Here is a 17,449-nt window from a genome sequence, read left to right as displayed (position 1 = left end):
ATGTGACCTTGCCCATTCCTTTTGCCACCCCACCTGGTCACTACTTACTTATCTTTTGCTGGATACACAAATAAAAAGGTCCTGCCTACAATTCAAACACAGCCAGCCCTTTCAGACAAGCACATCCTGCCCTTCCTGCTTTGCTGCAGACTGGGCAATGGTACGGGACAGTGGTGTAAGGCAGTGGTGATTTTTTTCAGTACATTGGTTTCTCACAGGATCATTAGTGTCCTGTATCTAGTTTTTGTTTCCTGTCTAGTACAAAAGCTATTTTCAGGACAAGTAATTTCTTTATGTGATGGAAGACACCAAAGAGATTATACAGGTGAGTTTGCTTTTGATTTGTTATTGCCTGACATTTCACTCATTTATGTCCTTTTGTAAACTATTTATTTGAACCTATTAGCTTCTTAAAGTGTTTTAGTGTTAAAACTCAAACTTAGGGACAATCATTTGAACTAATGTACAGTATTATCCATTGATAAGTTTGGAATAACTATCTCATAGCATTGTTTGTTTATTGTTGATTGGTCTAGATTGATTGAATACAACAGGAAAGAGAACAGTAGCTGGCAGAATATAAAACTAACTTTTCTTACTTAACATAGGAGATGTGTCTTTTGAAGAATCCCATATACAGACGGAAGAAATAGAAATTAAATAAAAATTAAATATTGTATCTTTGACTAAGAGAATGCATTTTAGAAGAACTTCTTAAACTAAGAAGAACTTGTCACATATTTGATATTTATCAGTAACCTTGACTTGGATTTGATATAGACCTGTTTTAGAAATTATGAAATATTAATTTTCTTAAACGCACATGTTAGTTTGCTGGGGTAAGAACTACTGACTAAATCTGAATGGCCCAGAATTAGAACAATTAAAGAGAAAACTAATAAAAATGGGCAAAATATGCCAGCACTGGAAAAGCTAATTAGGACCCCTTGTCTGTATCAAGTGTCTTTTTTTCAGAGTGGGGACCTCAGACCCAAATGTGCACAACTGTTGGTGTTCTCTTGGGAGCCATATAAATATTACTATTTGAAAAACAGCATGCTGCAGAGTATTCACTTAGCATCTTGCAAGATCAGAGTCTGAGAGCTGTCTGTTGCAGGATTTATTTCTTTTGAATCTTGTTTTTTGTTCTGAAGTTTTTCAGGTTTCACTGCATACTCTGGCCTAATGCCTGAAAAACTATAGGTGTTCAAAGGTCAGTAGAAGACCTCTTGATGACACCAGCAGTCATACTTGTTCAAGAGTTGGAAGTCTGGTAGTGCCCCCAGATAAGTTTTGGTAGCTCCTATAATGTCTGGACTTGATTCTTGTCTCTTATTTCCCAAAAAAGAAATATTCAGGACTCCTTTTAACTTTTGAGGACAGAAATGAGATCTCCACTAGGCGCAGCCCTTACATTCCAAAGACTGAGAGCTAGATGGGAAGCTGAAACCACTATTTAAGATACCCTGGGTGCATCTACAGTAGATACTAAATGCACAGGAGACTAATTCTACTGTGCATTAGCGTATCACAGGAAAAGCCATGCTGTTGTGCTAATTCACCGTAGAAACAGACTGCCGGGCATTAGCATCACTAAAAAGGCATGTGCCAATGCTATTACTTAGTAGAGCCGTGTGAGGCTTCGGACAGAGCTTTGGATGCAGAGAAGCTTTGGGCACTTGGGACCCAAAGCAGCACATCCGGGTCCAAGCGCTGCCTTGTTCGGCTTCCCGAAGCGCTTCGGAGCCACCTCGGAGATCTAGCCATAGCGGAAACAATAAAATATCTAAAACTTTGTTGTTTTTTGTCTGATTTGGATGAATTTTTCAGGGGTGGTATACTATGCAGAGAGCATAAAACCTGCCAAGTTTCAAGATGATCAGTCCAGGGGCTTGGGAGGAATGGCACCCCAAATTCTTGAAAGCAAAACTCCCGTCACATCTATGTGTTACAACACAGAGGGTCAAAATTGCAGGGCTGGTAGCTCTTGCTGAGGCCACAAAGCCTGCCAAGTTTCAAGATCGGTGCAGGGGTTTGGAGGGCACTGCCCCTCAATCTGGGGACAAGCAAAACTGGTACCATGGCTGCTTGTGGGACTGTCTTGGGGTGGGGAGGGAAGACACTCCTGCAGATTTGGCTGCTAAACTGCTGTGTTTCCAGTTACCAATCAATCAATCATGATTCAGTCAGGGACCAGCTCAATACACAGGCCCTAGCTACTACATAACAACTTAACAAGCATCAATTAGCACCTACAAAACCAGGCTGAGAGTAAAGAATCAATGCAGACAATCAACTGCCCCAAGACAGAAGCAGTCTTGGCACGAGTTTTGTCTGTCAGCAGCCAGAGGCACAGGGCCCCAGAACCCCCCTGCACCAATCTCCTCGGCCACTGGCAGGCATCACAGCAGGGGCTACCATCCCTGCACCTTAGCATATGCAGTGTCATCCATGGCACCGGTTTGGCTTCTCCGCAGCTTGAGGGGCAGTTCCCTCTGGACCCCTGCACCAATCTTCTTGAAACTTGGCAGGCTTTGTGGGCTCAGTAAGAGCTACCACACCTGCAGTTTTGACCCCCATGTAGTGTAACACACAGCCGTGACAGGAGTTAAGCTTTCAAGAATTTGGGGTACAGTTCCCCCCAAAGCCCTGCACCGATCCTCTTGAAACTTGGTAGATTTCATATTCTCAGCAGAGGCTACTATCCCTGCAAGTTTCATCCAAATTGGACAAAAAACAACAAAGTTACAGATATTTCATTGATTCCCCATTATACCCTATGGCCGGATCTCCAAGGCAGCTCCAAAGCATAGGATTCGCTTTGGCCAGATTGAGGCGGAAACCCAGTCTGGAGCTCTGCATCAGATCACTTCCATCCGAAGCAGCCAGATCCGAAGCCAGATTGGCTCGCTGCTGACTTGCACAGGCCTACTGCACAGTAGCACCAGTTATACATATTGAGTTGGTACCTGTTTTTACAGGTACTAAACATAAACTACAGAGCATTGATCCACATGTAGACATGCCCCCTGTTGTCCTCTAACTAGACTAAGATCACCTTTCTGGTGGGGCTCTTCTGATGAGCAGGGGGAAGACAGCATCTCCCAGCACAATGAGAACAATATAGGCAGGGGAGAGAGAAAATCTCCAAGGAGGATCATTTACTTTGCAAATGGTGACACTATGGAAGAGTATAGCACTGAGGAAGAAGAAGAGGAGGAAGAGCATCAAACTCTTGACACAGTGAGTCTGCTTCCTGGCTTGTATTGAAAACTTGTGGGGGGGTCTAGAGAGGAGTACAGCAAGGATGAGCAGTACTTGTAAAGACCTTTGAAGCTATGAAATGCTATATTGTGCTATGTTCTAAGCCGTAACAAGTATCTTGCTATGGAAAAACTCAAAAGTTACTATATTTGGTTCTTATCATGCAAGTATTTAAACTTTTATGAACAACTTTACTCCCCGAAGTCCCATAAAAGATTATTGCAGGTTTACATATTTGCAAAACTTGATCCTTTACATGTTCTGTTGCACAGCTGTCATCTGTGTTTGCTGTACTAATAACCAGCTTTATAAAGGAGCCTGATGCTTTATAGATTCACAGTTAGGCTACTACTGTAAGTCAGTTGGATTTGGTGAGACACAACAGCAGTTTATGTCAAGAGTTTATGTAATAATTAGCTTTCTTCCCTGCATGATGGCAGATCATTTGACACTGCAAGCAGTATCAGCCAAATTAATCTCCAGGGGAATTTCATAGATGAATCTGGCTTTGTAGTTTAATTCAGTCTGTCTAAGATTACTAAGCATTCTTTTTATCTGTTTGTTTTTGCTGTTTAGTCCGAGTTCTCCTGGGGACTGTATCTGTGGTTCTGGGCAGTTCGAATTGCATCGATGTCATTTTTCAGTAAGTTATAATATTTTTGCGTCAGTGGTTGGACTATTAAGCAATAAAAATATGAGGAGATCTTTTCCCCCTTAATTTGATAGTTTCTTGGTAGTATCTCAGGATTATTACCAAGCTTCTGGACAACGTGCAATTTAAAAATGGGTATTTTCTTTCAATGGGCTAGTAACCTCTATATGCATTTGTATATCAGATAACCATTTCCAATGAACTATTTCTTATAACAGCCAAAATGTGGCAGAACACTTAGAGGCAGCCTTGCCACACTCAGTGAAGCAAGAGTCTGAATGCTGTCCCAATGGGTGGCAATCTGGTTATGGAGTTTACAGGGGTTGTATATGTGTGTTGCCATCACAACTACCAGCAATGTAATGGCATTTATAGTGGTTGAAGAGCCAATTTCCTTGATATCATGGGTAGCCTCAATGACTACTTATTATGGGTCTGAGGACATAAAGATTTTGTCGTTCATTCACCTCTTTAATACTTAGTTTCTCTGTCTTCAGGCCTGGACAGACAACACATCTATACCACTGTAAAAAAGATGTGGATGGATGATGTCAATCCTACATAGGGGTAACTTTGCCCAACCCAGTGTAGAATTCCCCCTAACAGAATCAGGATAAACTATACCGGTGTCACTGTCACCTGTCTGCATCTTATCCTGGGACAAGTGCTTTCTCAAGGCAAACAGGCTCTTACCAGTTCCCTGGCCAGCTCTTGTTGAGGTATTATAATAGTGTCTATGCATGCTAATACTCCATGAGTTGGGACTTAACGCAATTCACAATTTCACAGATTTTGCGGAAATTGTGAAATTGGGCTATGTCCGTAAAATCTGCAAAGGAAAAAAAAACTTATTAAAAATAAAATGCTGGCTCCCCAGTGGAGGGGGTAGGGGCTGTCAGTGCAATGGGGAGCAGCCAAGATGGTGGCTGCCTCTGCTTCTCACTGCTGATTGGCTGAAAGGGCTGCCTGTTGTGTGGCCTCGCCCCATCCGCCAATCAGCAGTGATAAGTGAGGTGCACAATGGACAGCCCTCTCAACCAATCAGAGGTGGGGGGCAGGGCTGTATGATGGACATCCTTCTCAACCAATCAGGAGTGAGGGACAGGGCCACCAGGGCCCCTCAGTCAGTCAGAGGTGTGGGGGGCTGCCACAATAAGCCCATGAAAATGGTGGCCAGCCCTGCAATCTGCCCATAAAATCATCTTCCTGCCTTGATTTCAGTAGGTCCCTATCCATGTTGACTGTTCGCCTGTCCGCTCTGGACTACAGCGTGATTAGGCTGGTGTATTAAAAACAATGCAAGTTATTTGTTGTCTCTCCAAGCCCACAGCAGTATTTTTAACTAGCTTCCAAAATTATTCCTAGTTCATGCTCTTACAAGTGTGACAGTGTATCAAAAAATGCATCAGAAACTATATTAAAGTTGAGGCGGCAAAGTCAAGAACTCAGAAGTTAGGAAATGCCAGACTTGGGGGTTCTGAAGCAACCTTAGTTCAGTTCTCTTATGTGTATACATTGACAATAGGCTTATAACACACTATTGCCTCCTCTCCCCCTGCCTGGACCCCTGCCCCATTCAGTGTGCAGGATAACTGCTCATTCAGAGACAAGACTCTATTCTTTTTTCTTTTTTGTCATTCCATGTGCTGACCTACATCTTTTTCAGAACAAACTGCAGAGGCATAACTGGGCACTTGAGTGCCCTGGGCAGCAGGCTCACACAGGATAGTGTCAGTGGTATGGCAGCCCCGCCAGCAGTGCAGCTGCTGCTGTTTTTGTGTTTACCCCTCCCCCGCCCCACTGGTGACCCAGTTGCCCCCCCACTTCATTACGCTACTGCCAAGCAGTGTCCAGTGCAGAATTATTTTCTGTGCTGCTTCATTGAATGTCTAAGTAGTCCACAAACAATAATGGATTTATTTTCACTAATCTGTGTTGGGTGTGCTGATCTGAGGTACAGCGATTAAAGCCAAAATTGCTAACAGTATCAAGAAATGTTAGATGTATAATTACAGATGCCTACAGGGTTTTAAGAGTATGTAGCATTTTATAACACTTATGCATTCAAAGCACAGCTCCTATTGACCTCAGTGGCAGCTGTGAATGCAAGCACTTAAACTTGTGAACAATTTTACTCCCAGATGTCTCATCAAGTGCAAAGTTCCTCACACATTTATGCATTTATAGGATTGGGCATTTGATGTATTCCAGAGTTAACATTTCTGCCAGTCAGGCTCCAGGTATGTCCAACTGGGACTCTGAATTTGAGCAACACTGAGGCCACCTGTCAAAACTATTTACATCATTTGGTACCTCATCACAGGAATTCTGCAGCAGAAGCAAGAATGGAATCCTAGAAAATGAGGGTTGGAAGAGACCTCAGGAGGTCATCTGATCCAACCCCCTGCTCAAAGCAGGACCAGCCCCAACTAGATCATTCCCAACTATTCCCAGTCCTGTTCACTAGGTTGTGATTCAATTACCTTTTCTGTGCAATTGTCTCTTGCCTTCCTGCTTCCTTCCTTCTTTCCTTCCAGAACAAATTAAGCTAGATGCTACAGACAAGAGTCTTCTATTGATTAAACAGCTCTAATCCATCCATCCCCCTCCGTCCTATGCACTAGACAAAGTATGGATCCAATGGAAAAAACAGTCTGTGATCACAAAAGTAAAGAGTGCATCGTACTACCTATATACAATGCACTCTTAATTCTGGCATATTTCAGCTTTGAAGTGCTTGATTTGCTACTTTAAAATTCTTACAGCTTATGAAAAAAACAGAAACATAATAATCTAAAATCCCACTTGTTCTGAAGTCACAACATCTGGCCCATAGCAGAGGGGATCAGTGGCAAAAAGTGCAGCCTGGCACATCCCTTTTCCTGCACTGCACCATGCTGCCAATCTCCTCTACTGTCTGGAGGTAAGCTTACTTTCTGTTTACCTACCTACCTTCTTGCTGACATTGGTAAGCACCTCCTTGTCCCCCAGCCTCCTTCCTGACTAGAGGGGAGTGGTGGCTCGCAGTGTAGCCAGGGTTCAAGCCCTCAACCTGCAGTTCTAAAAGGTTGAGCTCCACTATCCTATAGTGTTGGTCATTTGGATTTGGATATTTAGATGCGCCATGCAGTCCTCTGTCCCTTGAGCTACCAGAATAAGTAGTACCAGCAGAAGGCTGTCATCACTTCCTGGTTTGGAAGATGGGATGCACATTTTTGTCTGTGGCTTCTCCAGGAATTTACTAGACTGCAACAGGATATTGAGATTATGGAAAGCCTGTACGAAGTGGCTAGTATTTGCTTTGGATTCAGATTCGGCCGATTCAAGGAACAGTGATTCAATTTGGCGATTCAAATCACTGTCCCAAATTGGTGCTGCCGAATCATCCAAATCTCTGAATCACACAGGCCCCATCCCCTGCCCACTCTCCCAGCCTCGCCCGCCCCAGCTCCCCACTCTTTGAATAAAAAAAGCCCCCACTCACTGGCTGCTACCCAGCAGTGGGTGATCCCCACTGCCCCCTACTGCCCCATACCACATGGGGGGTTCTGCCACGAGCCCCCTGACCCCCACCCACTCTCCCAGACCCCCCCATGGCTGCCCCACCCACCCCAGTTCCCTGCTCTTTAAAATAAAAAAAAAAAGCCCCAACTCACTGGCTCCATCCAGAAGTGGGGGTAATCCCCACTGCCCCTCACTGCATGGGGGGGTCTTTTTTTTTTTTAAGGGTCTGTGAGCTGGGGCCAGTGGGGCAGCCATGGGGGGGGCTGGGAGAGTGGACAGGGATTAGGGGGCACTCATGGGGACTGGGGGAGCAGGCAGGGGATGGGGCCTGGCAGGGATCCCCCCATGGTCCCGTTCCTCCTCCAGTCTCCCCTCCCCCATCCCCTACTTACCAGCATGGAGTCTGGGTCCAACTCCTTGCTGCAGCAAGCAGGGGCTGCCTGAATCGCTGAAATGCTCCAAATCTTTTCTGAATCAGTTCAGAGAGCTTCAAATTGATTTGGACCTTTTAATTGGCCCCCTGATTCAATTCAGATTCAGAGATTCGGTTACCGAATCAGGCTGAATCTCTCTGAATCGAATCAGCACCTGAAGCTTCGCACAGCCCTATTATGTTATACTGTATTCCATTCCGGCTTCTAAAGGGAAGCATGCTGTATTCATTATAAAAACCTCCTGCACGTATCCCTCCCACCCCTTTTTCCTCTCTGTATCTTTTCCCCTTCTTTTTCTTGTACCTCTGCATTGGACTTTTATATCTGACTGTTGGACTTTTTATCCTCCTCCACCCTTGGACACCAGCAAGGTAACCGTTAAAAGTGCAGGTTATAAACAGGATACAAGGTAACTATTGAAGGTGCGGGATGCAGGTTCCTTCTTCTCAGTTCCAGGCCCACAGCTGCAGGAAAGAACAGCAGTAGAGAAAGGGCTGTTGAGCACTGGCATGGAGCATGCTCAATTATTCTGAGGGGACAACAGATGCATAGTGTGGTCGAGGCAGAGAAGCATGTTCAGTAAAGACGGAAGCTTGGGAGCTTGTCTGTCATTTTCTGATAAATCATTCAAACTCCTGAAAAGCCTTAACTTGGTCAAAATTGGGCTGGGTTTTGAAACCGGAAAAAGGCCTTTCACTGACACCAAGGTGACTCGCCCATGGAATTTTTAATCCCTGTTCCATCATCAAGGTACTAGAATTTGTCAGTCAAAAAACTGGTTAAAAGCATTTTACAACATAAGCTTAACAGTGTATTTTCCCTATACGCCTGTCCAGAAATGGCAAAAAATTGTTAGGCTTGCCCAAAAAGACTTAGCTTGAGACAGATACTTGACAAGGAAATATTCAGTTTGAACAGTTAAAGCCTGGCAAAGCTTTAAGCAATTAATTTTTTCCTAATGGAAAGAGTTGTGCAGCTTTAAATGTAGAAGTCACAACATGTGGTACCTATACTAAATTACATTAGTTAGTAGGCATGGATAAAGTTATACCCTACTTGGGCTATAGAATAAACAGTGTTCCAGATCAGAATGATACAACCAAATCAGAAATCAGGGCACAAATAAGGGGAGAATTATTCAAGTGGATCAAAAATTGGCATAGAGACAAAAAACTCACGTATGAAGAAAAGAAAATGGGTTAGAGTGAAGATATGCTGCCAAGAATGATATTGCTGAAACCTGGCATTGGGACAATTTGGCTCTGTTGACTGGTGTTACTGCAGCCAGTTTCCATTAGTCTGCTCCAGGCAGGCCAAAGCTGAGTCAGAGAAGGTGGCACCTGAAAGCAGTCAAATGACTTCATTTTCTTCAAAAATTAACAGCCTCTTAAGCATGACTTATAAAAGTCTCCCTTGCTCTCTTCCTTGGGTAAAGTGAGGAAAACTTTCATAAGTAGGCAAAAAATCAGAAAATCCTGAAAGGAGAAGAAGCTTGTTTGAGATGGTAACAAAGTTAGAATGAATTAGCATGTAAAATATTCCAGACTCAATTGATTTATGCAAAGTGTAGCTGAAACACAGTATGGAACAAACTATTTAAGACAGCAGCTGAAGTGGTACACATCATTTCCAGGAACACTGGCCAGCTCATTGGAAAAAGATTAAAATGGGTGGTTACTAATGAGATTTCTGGAGAGAAGACCAGAATTTCAGCAAGTAAACTTGTTATTCCTGAACTGTTGAAGGCTGCCCTTAGAGATCCCTCCTTTTGATCCTTTATGTTTAAGCATGTTACCATGTATACAACTAATTTTTTCCTCTTGCAAAGTGCTTCTCTGTAAGTCCCTGACTATAATGGTTAGAGCTTTAGTTATTTTTTTTCTCCATGTCTTTTCAGCTTGTGAATTCCTTGGTGGGAAGCTTGCCACACTCTTTGGACTCAATGAACCTAAATATCAGCATGCAATAGATGAATACTATAGGACACAGAGCAAGGTAAATAAAATCTACACTTTGCTTTTAAAAAATGAAAAGCAAAATAATAGCACTTGATCCTGTTTTGTTGTTAACAGTGCAAACAAGACACAAAATGTCATGTGTGTATGTATGAGGGAAAGGGGCCTCAAACCTTTTCATCAGCTCACTTAAGGGTATCCTGGAAGCTTCAGTAGTACTACCAGCTGTCACTAGTACTTCATCAATCCTATAGAAAACTCTGTAATGGCATCAGTACTATGGAATTATTCTGGTTAAACTTTCAGTTTGATAGGTTTTAAATAGTGTTTGTATCTTATATCAGCTCACTTTCTGCAGGACTTTGGAAGGCTTACTCCCCAGGTTGGTGAAGTTGAGCTCCATTACAAAAATCATCTTGATATGGTTCCTGGTGGCAGAAATCTTGACAATTCATTCTAATGTCACTACCTGCCAGCAGATTCAGAGACTGGCACTGGCCTGGGAAAGAAATGTTTGTCCCATCACCTGAGCTAAGGTCAAGGCACTGTGTTGGCAACACCTAAGTCATTGGTTCTCAACCCTGATGGACTTCAGGCACCCCTCAGTACATGTCAGCTCTAGTTTTCACTCTGTTTTTTTATTACAGAAAAATAATAGAGTAATGCTGTTGTAAATAACTCAGGAAAACAATAGCAGGTCAGAATGTTTTAAACTCTATGGATTCCTATTTGAAGAATGAGGGCTTATCTTATAAATTATGTCTGCATACCTAACGGTGCTAACACTACATAGCACCCTTCAGCACCTTTGAAAAGATCTCAAGGCACCCTGAGAATCAGTCTCCTAAGGAGAAAAATATCAAGCAGTGATCTCAGACTAAGTGGATGAAAATCTGAGTTTATGCCACACATAATTGTTGAGGAATCTTATGGGAGTAGGCAGCCCAAAACCTCCTCCAAATGCTTAACAATATAATGTTAATATTTTCCTTTTCTGTCTCCAGACATTTGTAAATCACAAGAGGTATGTAACTCTACTGAAATGTTTCTCTAGGCATTGTTGGGCTGCAGTACAGAAAGGCTGATCCAACTGACTAATGGACTGTAACTCCAACTAGCCTCTTACTGAATTCCCCACAGAACTTGAAATGCAATGACCTGCCCTGCTTTGCTATACTGAGTAACTGATTACTGATTCTGGGATTTATAGCCATTTAACTAAGTTGATGTTGATCAAAGGCATGTCTTAGTGTTTCTTGGGAACTGCTGTGCACAGATGAGCACGCTGATGGAATTTGCATTTAAATGTGGTAGAAGCTAAATGATAAGGACACTAATATATTTATTTTTTTGCCATTATGCATTATTGAGTGTATTTGTAAAGATTGGCCCAAGCTGGAGAATGTATTTAAATTGGGATTTAAATCCACAATAAATTAAAAAGTGCTTTTGTATCCAAGTTTTGTTTGGTCCTTTAGACTTCATATCCTCCACAGTCATCAAAACCTGGCATACTTGCTGGAGGCAGTTCTTACCCATTAATGTGTGGTTCTAGTTTGAAGGAGGACTGTGCGCAAATGGCACTGTGAGTTTCCAGTTTGTTCAGTAGTTTTCAGGGTAAACTTGCTCTTTTCAGGTAAATTCTCACCAGCAGGTTCAGCCCGACCAGGGTTCTTTCAGTTTATCACTAGTCCAATTCTGTACTTATGCCATGCCAACCATGTCTATCCTCAAGCTAAGTCCTAAGTAACAACTTTATTTCATCAAATGTTAGCAATCTTGAACAGAATCTGAGGACAGTGAGGTTGCATTAAAAGACTTTGCAATTGCAATGTAAAGGGTGATATGGGACCTCAGCTTACTAGAGGCATAACAGCCAGAGGCTGCATCCCAGGCAGCAGTGTAGGGGTGACTATGAGGGTGGGGCCAGCTGCAGTGGCTGTAGTAGCTGGGCTAGCAGTGACTGCCATTCATGTACACCTTGCTGGGGTCATTTGACCCCAGTACTCTTTCCCGCCATGGCAGGGGGTCGGACTTGATGATCTGCTCAGGTCCCTTCTGACCCTTGAAACTATGAAGCTATGTATCCCCCTCTCAGGGTTTCTGGGTCTGGTTCCCTAGTGGTTACCCACCAGTCATTACACTACTGCTGCTCACCCTTCTAGGGCTCTGTCCTGCAGAACTTGCACAGTTATAAAGGAGTAAAACTTTTTCACTAAAGCAAATAGATCTGTTTGTAAATTCAGAAGATTTTCTGAGTAAAAGGTGTGATTTGGCCCAGTGATTTTTTTGGTTTAATCTTGCCTCTCCAGGAAAGTGAAGATGATGAAGATGGTGAAGAGATCTTTGAGAAAAATGAAGTGAACTCTCTGAATGAAAAATGCCACCTTGAACTACAGAGCATAGGCTATGGATCAGTTGGACTCAAGGACCCCATGGAGTTTTCTCAAAGAGGCGCTTGTGCAAATGTTAATGAAGCTACAAAACATGACTATAAAGTCCAAACTCAGTCTCAGTTGCTAAGAAATAATGAAAATTTTGCCACTGGGGTCTCTCTTGATATGCCACCTGAAAATGACCAACAGAACATGAATTAATCATTTATAAGCTTTTTGAGATAACACATACATCCTTTTGCCCAGATCAGTGGCATTTCAATCTTCAGAGGGCAACAGGATATATTAAAAAATGCATTATGAGGGAAGAAAAGATCTCAAAGGAAACCTGATGACACTGACCCTTCAGCAAAAGAGGTGCTTGTAGCATCTGCTATTTGGTTCCTTATGTACACTGGCATTTAACTGGAGAACATCATTCAGATGTGTGCACCTTGGACACGGCATTAGTCAGTTATTTCTGAAGATAGAAAACAACTCAGTGGGACTATATAATGCATTTTGATATACTGATATATAAAGCTACCCACAGAGTTCTAGTCTACTCTGAGTAGCCAAAGATACTTCCTTATTAACCTGAACAGCAAAAGCAACCAAAAATTAAGTCTCTCTGGTTAGGATTATGGGAATGTTACCCTGTTAAGTATTCAATATGGTGGCTGGCTAAGCACTAAGACAGTAATTATTGCTCTCCAAGTCCTCATGGTCTTGATTCTCCATTCTGTTGTATACTGTAATCTTGCACAATATTCACAGCAAGCTAGATTTGTTCTGCAGAGTGATCAAGTTTGTAAAAGGGGATCATGCTTGACAGACATCTACAATAATCCCATGATAAAGACTCATTGCTTGTCCTGAATTGCTGTTCTCTGCACTTTTTGGATCATTTACAGTTTCAGGGATAACAAGAATTTGCTGGGTGGAGGGGTGAAATGAAAGGTGCTTGGCAAGAGGACAGCTTTTTGGAAGGCACTTTAAAAAATAATTTGTGTCTTTGGGTGCTTGTACACCTGATGGGGGTTTGGTTAGGTTTAGTTCTCCCTAAATTTAAATCAGTGGGTTTTTAAAAACTCACTGTTTCCACCATTTCAATAAAGGGAGAACTAAACCCCTATCACGTATACAAGGGTGAGGGGGCCCAGTCCTTACCTGCCTCTACAGTGGAGGGGGGGTTGGAGGGGCAAGCTGCCAGTAGACCGAGTGGTCCCTGAGCTGTGGGGGACCCCCATGCTTCCCTCCGCAGCTGTGGGATCCCCTGGGCAGCTTCCACCCAGGTGCTGTCCAGGGGGCACTGTAGCTGTGGAGGGAAGCACCAGGCCCTGCGCAGCTCAGGCAGGCAGGCTCCAGGAGACAAAAAAAAGGGAAGATTGGGTTCCTCACCACTTTTTATTTCTTCAGTAAGCCCCTGAACTATGTGGGGTCTGTTGCTTCCTTCTGCAGTGGTGGCACATTTTTAGAATTAATTTGAACACCAGGCTCCTGGCTTTGGCTAAACAAAGTGCACAGCTTCACAGAGACAAGAAACAAAATTGCTGAAAATAAGAACTTGCCTTCCAAGGACATGCTGGGGTATCTGTAGATGGATCTAGTATGTTACTTTCCTATTCACTCTTCCCACAGTTCCCTTATTGGTTAGTTCAATCCTATTATATAGGAAATTCTGATAACCTTACCATAACTGAATAGTAACTTTATCTCACTCGCCAGTCATCAATGTTATTCATGTCATTGTTGCATATCAATAATGATCTGCAATGCCAGGAATTCCAGGTCCTTCATACTGCCTTATCTCATTAAATGGTGCATCCTTAAGAGCAGGCATAGGCAAAGCAGCCACAGAAATCTGCTGAGTCCACAACAGGACACATCTCTCTAGTAAATCTGTAAGAAAAGACAAACCCAATAACAATATGATTTACTTACAGTTCCATGAAATTTCAGTAATTTTAGGAATGACAAATTATTTAATAAAGCTGGAGTGTTGTTATAGTTATGATCATCCAGGAAATATGAGAGAAGTAAGTTTTTTTTGTGTGTGATATATTTTAGTAGATATATTTGATTGCACAGTGGAACTGGTCCCATAGAAGAGCTCAACAAAAAACCTTGCTATCAGGTTATTTCATGCTCTATTTTCTTAATGAGGGAGTAAGAGATTTTTCTGGGTTCTTGCTAGGGACAAACCTCAGCTCAAATCTGATCCTCTCTTCTCCTCCCCTGCCTTTGCATTGTTAAGATTGGATCAAAGTATATTATTTTCACTCGTCTACCATCCTAACAAAATACTGTCTATTTGTAATAGATAGCTCTCATCTCTTCAGACTTCCAATGATGGGCTCTAACTTGACTTTATGACAAGTTCTCACTAAATGCTTTGACAAAATCACACATATATATTGAAATGAAACCTTATTTACTGTAATTCTAATAAAGTGCTATGCAATTGCACAAGCCCAGAATGCTAAAGGCTGGCAGGATGTAGACGGGTGGATAAATGAGCTTTGATGGTAGCTTCAATGAATGCTAATTTTTGGCTTTGAAGAATCTGCAATAAACACAGCTGCCAGAAGTGTGATCTGAAATTACTCTAATTAAATTTAATTCCCACTGGAATGAAAGCAGCTTAACTACCTTGTCTTGTTTTCTTTTTAACTAGACTAATTTAGATGATAATGCCTTTCAGTTTCTTCAGTGATTAGATGGGGGGGCTGGTGGCCATTACTAAGATCTATTTTGGTTTTTGTTTATTTCTTATAATTGAAAAAATCCTTTGATTTGAGATGTTCTAATTGTGCAGCAAGCTGCTGCGTGGCACCATGCGCTCCTGTCACTTTTACCCTAATCCTCTCTTTTTCTTCATGTAGTCATTACATTCAAGTCTAGTGTCTTCTCTTAATTTAGGTTTCAGACTCTTTAAAACATGGACATTCTTTCTGCTCCACCTATTAGGCAACTAATAAGGACTTTGTCACATGTTACATTTAGGATGTGTTAACTGCACTTAACATGCAAACAAGTGTCCGCCTGTTCAAGTAGTAAAACATGCTCAGAGCAAAGTAAAACATATTGTAGCAAAGTAAGGACTTGTGTGTGAGGATTATTTCCTGCTTGTATTAAGTAATACATGTTTAGATATTGTTGGATTGTTCCATGGAGATAACACGAGTTCTCACCCAGCCATGACACCTTCCAGGGAGTCTTCTGCTGTACCAAGCCTCCATTGCCTGTCCCACCCTGGCACTGCACTGGAGCCAGTTCAAGACACTGGTGTGGTGCTGGAACTGACAATCACTGGAGTCTTGAACCAGGTCCCTTATGGTGCCAGGGCCAGGGCTGACAATCAGCTGATTGTCAGTACCAACCCCCACACCCCACAGGAGCCTTGAACAAGCTCTTGTGTGGCTGGAGCTGGGACAGTCCCAACCCTAGTACTGCACCAGAGCCTGTTGTATTATGCCGGGGTTGGGGCTGACAGCAAGCTGTGCATAAGGGATTGTGTTAGAGATAGTAATAAATGTTAGTTACTGTGCTACTGCTCAGAATATGTTGTAACTTTTAATATTGTGTGGTAATGCTTCCTACGCTCTAAAGAAAGCATGTGTGACTTCTAAGCATACTTCTGTTCCACCCTGCTTGAGGCCCTGAAAAACTGTTAATACAAAAGGGCAGGTGGATCCTCTTCTCCCTTGCTGCTTTTTTGTGACTTCGTTTTAAGCCTAATATGACAGCATGCTACAAAAAATAGATACATTAATGAATTTCCAGGGGCCTGAACAGAGTGAAATAGGTTGGCACTTAGGTACCTATATCCACTTGGGCACCTAAAAGGTGGAGTAGAAGCTGGTTTTTGGCTTGCAGGCCACATCTTGCTCAGGTGAGGTATTTATGGTACCCTACATCACATGCAGAATATCAGTTTTCCTTAAAATTAAAAGGGAACTACAAGGCCCCAAGGTTTTGGGCAGAACCTCTGAAAAAGAATTAAATGCAAACAATTAGTGTTTCTTTCTGAGTTGGCATCTATGACCCTGGGAGGTGGGAACTCCTTCATTCTCTTTCTGCTGGGATGTTTCCCTCAGTGAGAGAGACGTGCAAAAACTCATTTTAATGTAAGCACAAATCTTTTAGTTACTGATCATGAATGAACAGATGGGGATGAAGCTGCTGCAAAGAAAGAAATGGAGAGAAGAATGAGTAGACAAGGACAAGGAAACTAGAATGGAAGCAGGGGCGGGGGCAGAATGAGTAATGGGTTTTGATGGTGGCATTATTTTCTCACGGATTTATGCAGATTCAGCAATAAGGTACTGGATAAATAATGTTCTTTATTGTCCCTTTTAAATTCAAGTAATTATTCTTTGTTAAGCTCTTCTTTTTGTAATGTTGTGCAAGCCACAGAAGAAGACAAGGTCCCTTCCTTATGGAGATTAGCATCTAAATGGACAGGCAGAACAAGATACATTTCCTTACACAGTCAGTGGAATTTTATCAGTGTTTTCATTAGGGGGAAAAATAAGTACTGGGTAAGTGAGTAAGTAACCACGTTCACAAATTAATAAAACATCAGTGAAGGCAGAACTGTTATATGGAAGAATATGAGTAAAGCAAGAATGGTAGCCATTTGTTCCTGAGAAGAGAGGGGAGTTCTGGACATAACAAAGTAGCCTGGGAAGTGGTTCAGAGATAGAAAGGAGGGACTTGGCATCATGTATCTGCATAAAATGAAACCATAGTGAAGATGTAAATGTCTGTAATCTATTTCTATTAAAACAGCTTAGGGTCATGTCCTCTTATTCCTAGACCTACAAGGGTCTTGTATTGGGCCTCTGACCTTGATGAGCTGGTCTTTGTTGGGGCATCCATGAGCAAGGTTGATGATAAACTTGATGTAGCAGGTTGATGCAGCAGCAACTGCTAGCTGCTGTTGTTATAAGCAGATTGCTTAATTACTGAGAATGGTGCAGCCAGAAGTAAATCAATGTATACATGTGAATATTACTGATTTCTAATATTTATGAAGTGCCCACTTACAGAATTTTATAGCACTGATTTCTGAATAAATGATACTATTCATGGATGATCTCCAAATAATATATATATATATAGGCATACTATTTTTACATGTGCCAAAATTTACAATGATAAACTCAGTTAATGAAGCTTATTAATTTCCAGAAAGCTGTTTAATTATGCTGAAATTACTCTGCCTGACAAGAAGCTCCGTTAGTTACAGCAGGGCTGTTC

The 17,449-nt window shown here is 42.2% G+C and overlaps 1 protein-coding gene across 1 annotated transcript; it reads left to right on the top strand.

The window, feature by feature from the left end:
- Window positions 1–16,650, top strand: FAM177B (family with sequence similarity 177 member B). The gene is made up of 5 exons (XM_090048397.1): window positions 1–325; window positions 3,088–3,243; window positions 3,841–3,907; window positions 9,752–9,849; window positions 12,122–16,650. The coding sequence occupies exons 1-5, from the start codon at window positions 299–301 to the stop codon at window positions 12,404–12,406; spliced, it is 633 nt and encodes a 210-aa protein (XP_089904523.1). The 5' UTR covers window positions 1–298; the 3' UTR covers window positions 12,407–16,650.
- The last annotated feature ends 799 nt before the right edge of the window (window positions 16,651–17,449 follow it).

The sequence above is a fragment of the Crocodylus siamensis genome, chromosome 1 (genome assembly GCF_052110815.1).
Source record: "Crocodylus siamensis isolate JL-2025a chromosome 1, ASM5211081v1, whole genome shotgun sequence".
Taxonomy (NCBI): Eukaryota; Metazoa; Chordata; order Crocodylia; family Crocodylidae; genus Crocodylus; species Crocodylus siamensis.
The sequence above is the reverse complement of the archived record's forward strand: the minus strand, read 5'-3'. Positions and strand labels throughout refer to the sequence as shown.

What these genes read in the sequence shown, in the direction of transcription:
- FAM177B (XM_090048397.1), top strand. Translation starts at nt 299, where the DNA reads ATGGAAGACACCAAAGAGATTATACAG. An exon ending in ACACCAAAGAGATTATACAG is followed by an intron (nt 326 to 3,087) that starts GTGAGTTTGCTT and finishes TCTGATGAGCAG; the next exon opens with GGGGAAGACAGCATCTCCCA. An exon ending in AGCATCAAACTCTTGACACA is followed by an intron (nt 3,244 to 3,840) that starts GTGAGTCTGCTT and finishes TTTGCTGTTTAG; the next exon opens with TCCGAGTTCTCCTGGGGACT.